The 9,530-nt window shown below is 37.1% G+C and overlaps 1 protein-coding gene across 1 annotated transcript in view; it reads right to left on the bottom strand.

Moving 5' to 3' along the window:
* Positions 1–831: 831 nt before the first annotated feature.
* Positions 832–9,530, bottom strand: part of LOC110029433 (vacuolar protein sorting-associated protein 53 A) — a gene marked incomplete at its 5' end in the record, with an annotated part of 58,485 nt that continues 49,786 nt past the window's right edge. The window contains 3 exon segments of the mRNA XM_020731731.1: positions 832–1,478; positions 3,344–3,439; positions 3,514–3,582. Coding sequence (XP_020587390.1) covers positions 1,122–1,478; positions 3,344–3,439; positions 3,514–3,582 — 522 coding nt within the window.

Genomic DNA, 9,530 nt, shown 5'->3' with positions numbered 1-9,530 from the left:
TTCTCAACACCAACCCACCCTAAAATTAACATAAGCCTTGAGCACATCAACTTAACCAGAAAATTTTAAATCACCAAAACTTACCAAAACCCAATTGGACCCAAGTTAAATTCAATCAAATAATCAAATCAACTATCGGACAACTAAACCTATCATAATGAAATCAAAATCAATTCAAAGTGCTAAGACCAACGTCACTTAAGAAGTTAAAATTATACTGTGGAGGTAATCTTCATAATTAACCTAATTATTTAATTAGGCTAACTATAAAGGTCCCCCCCTAAGCTTAATATTTTGGGCTAAACCTAAATTATTTGGGCTAAGCCAAACCACCTAAGTAAACCCAAGCCCGAGCCACATGGGAGCCCATAAGCCCATTCATTAGGGCCCATTCCCCCCCATTTGTCAATCATGACTCATAAGACCAACACATGGATGATACAATAGGTGGAAATAAAATAATCAAGCCTAAAAACAAATAGTAAAGGACAATGAAGCCACTTAGCTAAGGAGACTAACACTTGGCATCCAAGTCTAAGCCGCTCATGTTAAAACCTTGTGGAGTTAAACACAAGCCGATGGTGAGTCAAACCAGACAAACTTTGGTCTTAGCTACCACACTTTTTGAACTAGATTTATAAACTAACCAAACACGAACAAACTTTTGCACAACTTTATTTGACTCAATTAATTTTGAATTAAACAAACAAATAAATAAATAATATTTTATAATTAAAAAATATTAAATTTAATTATATTTTAGATCATTTAATTTCAAGCTAAACACAACTAAAACAAACAAATAAATTTGAATCGAGCCGAGCACAAACATATCATTCACAACCCATTCAAGAAAAAAAAGAACAAACATTGAGATCGCTCAAGCTTCCGCCCATATACACCTCTATACACCAGTATCAAACAAGACTAAGCAGCAATCAACATTCACTCACAATACCTCATATTCTTCACACATCACTGCTCGGTGAAATAAATTGAAAAAATACTCAATTATTTAATCTCTTATTTAAGCCAAAAAATTAAATTAATTTCACAGATAATAAATCTATTCAGACCCACAAAAATAAAAAAATTGCAGTGAGCAACTAAACAAGAATATATTAAGGATTGAAAAGCTTCCTGAAAGGCCCATCCTTACGATCTTTGGCAGCCTCAGTTAAGGCAAGGAACCTCTTGAAGCCTGTGGTGGCTGCTCCTCTGCCTAGAGCAGCGGCACGAGTCAGCACATCTTCTCGAGATGTAATGGCCGTTCCTGAAGCAGCTGTGGCCATGGAAGCAGTGGCGGTGGCAGCGGAGACGGCGGCTGCAGCGGCGGCAGCTATTATGTTCTGTGGAATAGCCGAGGAATCTGGCTGAGTTGGCAGGACGACCGAGGGAGGAATGGATGGGTGATTGATGCCTGGACTGTGTTTGTTGAAGTCATCCAAGATGTTCTGCTGATCAGCTTTCTTCAAACCCTAAAATATGAATGGAATCAATGGTGGGATTAGGGAGGAGGTGGACTGTGCTTAAATTTAGAAAAAGCTCGAAAGAAGTGTCAAAATGGTCATCTGAATCTTTGCATGGAGTTATTTTAGTCTCAGAGTTTAAAAAAATATCAATTAAGTTCTCAAACACTTTTAATATGGGGGTTAAAATAGTTTCAAGTGAGGACTATTTTAAGTCTAGGGCTAATTTAGCATTTTTATAAACTCCAGCAATAACATAATAATCTAAAAATTCAGAGGACTATTTTAGCACTTTACTCCAAAAAAACTGTGTATTTATGTATAATATGAAATTTTTTTATTAAAATTTTGGAGCATTTACATACATACCCCAAACTCTTATGTATTTACATACTTAACAAGTAAAATTTATTTCTTTACATTTATACCACCCAAATCTTTCATAACACATGAGGAAAAAAACCACAATTTTAACTTTTAAAAAGTGAAATACACCTTTTCATGCATTGTTAAGGTGGCACCAATGTAAAAATTGAAGTTTGGGCATTAAACATGGAAGTACATAGGAATTGAGTGGCATGTATGTAAATCTTCCTAGAAAAATTTTAATTAGATTTTGGGAAAAGCTTTCTATGGTTATGCATAATATAACTATTTATATTATACAAATTTTGGCAGCATAATTTAGGGTAAGCTTATGCGTGGACATATTAGATCATCCAAAATGTTTTTGCTGATGAGCTTTCTTCTAACTCTGAAGTATAAATGAAAATCAGTGGAGTATTTAGGTTAATGGAGTCAGTCGTGGGATTAAGAAGATTGGGGGTGGCCCTTGTCAGCTTACTTTGAAATAAGTTGAGTAGTTATGTATAAAATGGGAGCATTTACATATATACCACCGAATTCAAATGTCTTTTACATATCTAACAGCTAAAGTTTATTTTTTACATTTATAATACCCAAATCTTTTATAATCACATCAAGAACACCACAATTTTAACTTTTTAAAAGTGAAATACACATTTTGATATATAGGTCGGTGCAATGTATGCAAAAAATTTAAGTTTGGGTGTGAAGTTTGTAAATAAATAGGAAATGAGGGGTATGTATGTAAAGCTTCCTAAAACTTTTCAATCAGATTTCGGAAAAGATTTCTATGGTTAGCTATGATACAACTATTTATATTAGGGAAATTTTGTCAGAATAAACTTGAAGTAAGCTCTTGCGCAGAAATATTATTTTTTCACCGATTAAAATGTTTAATCTATACCAATCCAGATACAAATAACTGTGTATTATAGAAGAAGCATTGAGTTAAAGAACTATAACAAGCTATAATGTATCAACACCAATTGATAACCAAATATTGCATACAAGGGAAAACAAATAGAACAGGATATTTTGACCAAAATTTAAACTGAATAGATCTCAAAATTATTGAATTTGCTTTAAATTGTGTGTGATGCATCATTAATCAGCCAACATTTATAGTGCGCTTCGACGGCTTTAACATCATCTATTTCTATTTTTTCCTAAAATTTTTCCCCGACGGTGACAACATTTCATGAACAAATAATATTTTGATGAAAGACTTTGACATGCTAGTAATTTTGACTTTGTTTGTATTAAAGTGAAGAAAATTTGATTTGTTTGGATTGAAGTGAAGAAAATGAAATGATATCCCAAAATGTTGTGTTGATCAGATGTCGATTTAAGAATTTCAGCTATATTTTTCATTTTTTCTCACTAAAAATTCACAGCATCCAAAATGCCACCTTTAGGCGCAAAATCACTGATTTTATAACAGCTTTAATAACAGAAGGTATTTCTTTCTATGAAGAATTACTGGAAAGAAAAATTAGTTACAGAAATACCTTGAGTTCAAGTATTCTTTGAAACTCCAATGGCGTGCCCTCGGGAAGCAATGCTCGGTATGTATTAGCAACAGAGTCAACAGGGGATAATATAACCTATATTGTTTTAACAAAAAACACATTTTGTAAGAAAAAAATTGCAACATTTTTCCAGATTAAAATGATCATACCTTCAGGAGTGCTTCCGCTTTGCTCATTTCACGATTTACGAACTTAGAATAGCCAGCAGCAACAGTAGACTGTTAAGAAATTAAAAACTAGTTTAGGGTGGAAGAACCAATGGAATGAATGCAGAACTATATTTTGTATTTTTATTTTGTTTTATTTGTGTTTTGATTTAAAATAAAACATGTTTTACATGCTGTTGAAAATAAATGAACATATTTTTAAAAACAGTCAAAATCATCTTTAGTTATGTTGAATGTTTTTAAACACATTCAAGTTTGTTAGAGAGAGATCAATTGTGAAAATAAGGATAAAAATGAGAGAAAAATTCAAGCTTAATTCATGCCAATCTAATACAATCTAAGGGCCTACAACCATTTGTTAGAGAAAACATGAGTATTTACAATTAACATTCAAGCAAAAACAAAACAACTAAAAGCCTAGCTAATAAAATAACTTCTAATTTTAGTGAATAAAAATCATAAAAAAATGAACATAAAAATATAAATAAAACCTAATTTGAATCTGGTTTAGGAAGAAGTAGGGTTTGAAGCCTGTTCTGGAATTTAGGCCCTTCGTTATTCTCCGCCATTTCAACTTCAATGCAGCGTTCATGTTAAAATCGTCCTCACATTGCTCAATGAATTCAGCCAGATACCATGAACTAGCTATAAAGTATTTGCATTTGTTAAGGGAAATTTACATACATACCACACCATTCTTATACATTTACATATCTAACACTCGAAGTTTGATATTTACACTTATAACACCTTCATGTCATAAACCTATGCATGCACAGCTGTATTTCACTTATTAAAAAGTTAGTGATGGTCGTATATTTGATGTGATATTGAAAATTTGAGTGCTATGCATGTAAATCTGAATGTTTAGGTGTTAGACATGCAAATAAATAAGAATTATGTGGTAAGTATGTACATACCCCTGTTGTTAATAAGACATCTCAATCAATAGGAAACAAGAAAATTGATGCAAGAAGTGTGAGATACTTGAAACTAACACACAGGACGAGTTTGTCCAGTAGAAATGAAGCTTCAAACGACCCATAAAAAAACAAACTACAAACTTCCTCACGAAGAATAGTATCTGATGTGGGAGCTGTTCAGTAGGATTCGACAATCCACCTTACATGGGACGAGAAGAAGAGAGGAATTCCAGTTTCATTTTGCTGTAGTGGGACTTCCCGCTAATTCACCGTCGCCAGGCCATTGTGGGCCCAATTTTTATATTATTCTAAATAGAATTAGGGTTATTTCAAGAAGAAACTATTTGTATGTTGTTATTTTCTGGTTAGAATATTTTCCTATTTTGGTTTATGTTATTTGGAGAATTTTCTCTCCGCTTTCTCTTATTTGGAGAGTTATAGTCTAGTTTTCTTCGAGTGGTGAATTTGTATGTTGATGATAACAGGTGGCGGAACCTCCTCGTCAACCACGTCTTCCAGTTTTGCTGGTCGGCAAGCTGTTTTCTAGCCGTAGAGCCACTGAATTCCTCAGAGTTGCTGACCAACAGCAGTTTTTCGCCATTATTTGTCCACCGTCATCATTTCTACAACTCTCCTAATTCAATTCCTAGCTTTCACCATCACGACTCCATGCCCTAATTCTTTGTCACTATCATTCATTTCTCTTAAGAAACCATTCGCACAAGAATAAGGACCATTACATATATACAAGGGCTTATAACAAGCGCGAATGATTAAAGTGCCAAAATAGTCCATTAAGTATTTTCCATGGGACCATTTTAGTCCCATAGTCTATAAAAGTGTGAAATTAGTCCTCAAACTTTTTAAATTAGGGCTGAAATAGTCCTCATAGACGACTAATTCCGTTTACATTAAAAAAGAACCTAGAGACCACTTCCTCATACTCTAGGACTAAGATGACCCTTTACAAAGGAGTCAAAGGACTATTTTGACACTTTTCTCAAGCTTGAACATTAATGTGGTCATGCAAATCTATGGTACAAATGCTAAGTTGGTAAGCTTAGTGATATCCAAGTTAACCAAAAAACCCCTGTAAATTTTATAATGCAAAACAAAAGATAATTACAATCAACGACCTTGAACTAAAAAAAAACAGGACACAAACACTAATATCCCATTAGGGCGAGGTAGGTGGCCGTGGTTGGAGGGCTATCCAACGGCCAGACAGCCGGTTGAGCAGCGGTGAGGGGCTTGGGAAGGGCAATAGCAGACTAGGGGGATGCGAAAAGTGGAAGCAACAAGTAGAGATGGTGTAGAAAGGGCGGCAACGACAAGGAAGAGGTGGGAATGGGCAGCAATAGCAAGAGATGGTGTAGGAAGCAGCGGGAGCAAGTAGAAGGAGCACAAGGAGGGCGACAACAAGCATGCAAGGAGAATAGTGATGGAAATATGCAGAGATAATCACCACATTGAAGCAAAATACAACTGAAGCACAATCTGCCCTCAGATAAAACTCTACCAAGGATAAAGATGAAAATGACAAAAAACTGAAGCCGAAAGTAACCTAAGACACAACAAATAACATATATATAATCTTAGGGTAAAGAGGAGCGAGCGCCGCTCCAAATATGAGGGAACTGTGTGCAAGGGAGGACTGCTCATTCTCCCACCTGGACAGAGTCGGTCGACCTGCGGCAGTTGCCATGCTCACGTGCGCAAAGGCGCCCCCATGTCAATCTCCCGAGATTGAGAGAGCTTCGACCCAATCTGTCGAAGTTGAAGCTTTCGATTTCTCATAGCACAGACACTAATCTGCTACATTGAAAGTAGTCGAAATATTTAGTAGGTCAATCTTATAAGCATTATCATTCAATTTTTTGAGAATCCTGAAGGGCCCATTTGACATGGGCTTGAGCTTCCCGAAGGATCCCATAGGAAACATTTCTTTCTTCAACCTGATCCACAATAGATCCCCTTCTTGAAAAACTACATTCTTCATAATTTTATTCGCCCGTGCCTAGTACTTCTATTTATGCCTAGTGATCTCCTTTCCCACCTTTTCGTGTAATCTCTAAATCTCATGCACCCTCCCAACATCCTCACTATTCTTTGATATCGAAAAAAGTGATATCAAGTTCAGTGGAGTGAAAGGGTACACGATCTCAAATGAGGTGTGCCTCATGTCTAACTCACAAATTTGTTGTAAGAAAATTCGGCCTGGGCTAGAATTAGGTCTCGCTGCTTAATATTTTTCACCACAAAGCACCCAAAATATTCCCCAAACTCATGTTCACCATTTTCATCTTGCTGGACGTCTGTGAATGAACTCCTAAGCTAAATTGAAGCTTAGTGCCAAGCTTCCCCCATAAGTACTCTAGAACCAACTCAAAAACTTGACATCTTTGCCAGAAGTAATGGTCCTGGGTATCCTGTGTAGTCTCATGACCTCCCTGAAGTACAAGTCAGCTCTATGTGATGCAACCAATGTTTAGTGGCAAGGTAAGAAATGTGTTATCTTCAAGAATCTATCAACCACAAGCATCGCAAAATCTTTGTTCTAATGTGTCCTTGGGGATCCACCACAAAATTCATTCTAACAACCACCCACAGAGCCTCCACAAGTGGTAATGGGTAGAACTGTCCAACACTGTGCCATTTGGTTTTGATCACATGACAAATTCTGCATTGTTTAACGTGTCACTCAACATCTCTCATTATTCGGGGCTAAGAAAAAGTTCTCGTATGAGCACCGAAGGCTTGTCTCTGTCAAAGTGTCCTACAAGTCCTCTATTGTGACTTTCACGAATAATGAATTCTCTCAGCGAACAATGAAGAATACAATACATATTCTGGTGGAACAGATAACCATTAGCCCTGTGCCACTGTTCGGTAGGCTTTTCCTAACATTGCTCCCAAATCTCTCTGAAAATTTCGTCTACCCCATACAACTCCTTCATTATCTCAATTCCTACGAATCGAGTCTGCATAGAAGTGATCAACAAATGACGACAGCTCAATGCATCTGCTACTCGACTCTGGTATGCTATCTTGTACTTAAGCACAAACTAGAACGATTCGAAGAATTCCACCCATGACAAATGTCGACCATTTAGTTTGTTCTAGCTATTCAAAAACCTTAAAGCCTCATGATCCGTAAAAAAGGTAAACTCACTAGTCATCAGGTAATAACTCCAACAATTAAGAGCTCTCACAATAGAATAAAATTCTTTTTTTTTACGTTAAAAATTCTCTTAAACTTATTCAATTTCTCACTGAAGAAGGCTAAGGGGAGATCCCCATGGCTTAATACCGCTCTGATCCCCACATTTGAGACATCACACTCCACCTCAAACAACTTATTGAAGTCCGACAATGATAAAATTGGTGCCCAATCACCTTCTCCTTCAGGGTATCGAAACTGAGCTGCATTTGTCCACTGGAACTTCACCTTTTTCAAAAGTTCTGTCAAGGGAGTCGTGATGGTGCTGAAGCTTCTAATAAATCTCCTACAGAATGATGATTTCACCAAAAACTGTCTCAACTCAATAAAGGATTGTGGGGGCATCCAGCTTATGATTGCCTTGATATTTACAGGATCCATCTGAATGTCCGCGCTACACACAATATAGCCCAAAAGCATACTTGTGCAATTAGGAAGTGACACTTCTTTAGGTCGGCATGGAGTTTATCCAATCACAAAACTTCGAATATCGTCCTCAGTTGCGGTAAGTACTTCTCATTTGATCTACTGTATACCAAAATATCATCAAAGTACACTACAAACTTACCAATGTGAGCCCGAAACACTTGATTCATCAATCTCATGAATGTGTTGGGCACATTGGACAGCCTGAAAGGCATGACTGTCCACTCGTATAATCTATCCCAGGTCATGAAAACAGTCTTCCGTCCGCCCCCTGGTCTCATCTAGATCTGGCGATATCCACTGCAAAAGTCAATCTCGAAAAAGACAGTGGCTCCAAGCAACTTATCTAAGAGTTCATCAAACGAGATATGATGAACTTGTATTTTGATAGTGATCTTGTTGATGGTTTGACTATCAAAGTACATTCTCCATGATCTCTCTTTCTTAAGCAACATCGAGGTGGAAAAAAACACACGAGCTGGTAATCTCTTTGAACAAACCACTCATAGCAAGGTTCCTATATTGGATGTCACAATACCTCATACTCTGCAGGTTTCAATGTGTAGGCAAGCCTGTTTAGCAACATTGATTCGACAAGATCTATGACATCCCAAATGTCCCTCAATGGTGGCAATCCCTCTGGAAGTTTGTCAGTTATCATGTCATGAAAGTTAAATAGCAGTGGTTGTATAGACTATGGTATCTTAATCTCCTCCTCAGTTCCCTCTAATATGACTAGTCATTGCCACTAGAGCCTCTCGTACATACTGCATAAAGGTGGTTGTTGACCTCATTTTTAGTGAGGTCTAGTCTTCCGCTTAGGGTTTAGGATCTAGCCTTAGGGATCTCCCTTCGACTATCTTAGAACCTTAAAAATAAGACCCGCCTCATTTTAAAAAAATTCAACCCGCTTCTGTACTCTTTTGTGGTTTCGCGTGTGTGGTATCGACTTCTAACACTTAGAAGGATGAAACCAACATGAGGAACCCAAAAGGAATTCTTATAGGACCTTTTGAGCCTTAGGGTGACCTTCTGCACAATTCGCACTCCCGCGCGCATGAACTTCACAATTCGGAGAGTCGACGCGTCCGATCGCCACGATTCGCATCGCTTGCACTGTTATTCGTCGAGGGCTCGAGTAAACCTTTTGAGACAATCGATCGCGGGTCGAAATTATGTGAAATTTGAATTTCGACGCGTTTTTTCGACAACGCCGTCCGAGCGACCCCGGATGATAAAGCGGACTGCACCGGCGCGTCCAGAACGTCGATTTTGCCTAGAAAGGACACCCATTTTGTTACGACGCCACGCGCGAGTAAATTGCATATAATTTAATATATATATATATATATTAATTTATATAAAACCAATTCTCCCTTTTTTCGCTTTAAACACTAAATCCCTAAACTCACGCACCCGAGTTTTTCCTC

The sequence above is a fragment of the Phalaenopsis equestris genome, unplaced genomic scaffold, assembly GCF_001263595.1.
Source record: "Phalaenopsis equestris unplaced genomic scaffold, ASM126359v1 Scaffold000572, whole genome shotgun sequence".
Taxonomy (NCBI): Eukaryota; Viridiplantae; Streptophyta; class Magnoliopsida; order Asparagales; family Orchidaceae; genus Phalaenopsis; species Phalaenopsis equestris.
The sequence above is the reverse complement of the archived record's forward strand: the minus strand, read 5'-3'. Positions and strand labels throughout refer to the sequence as shown.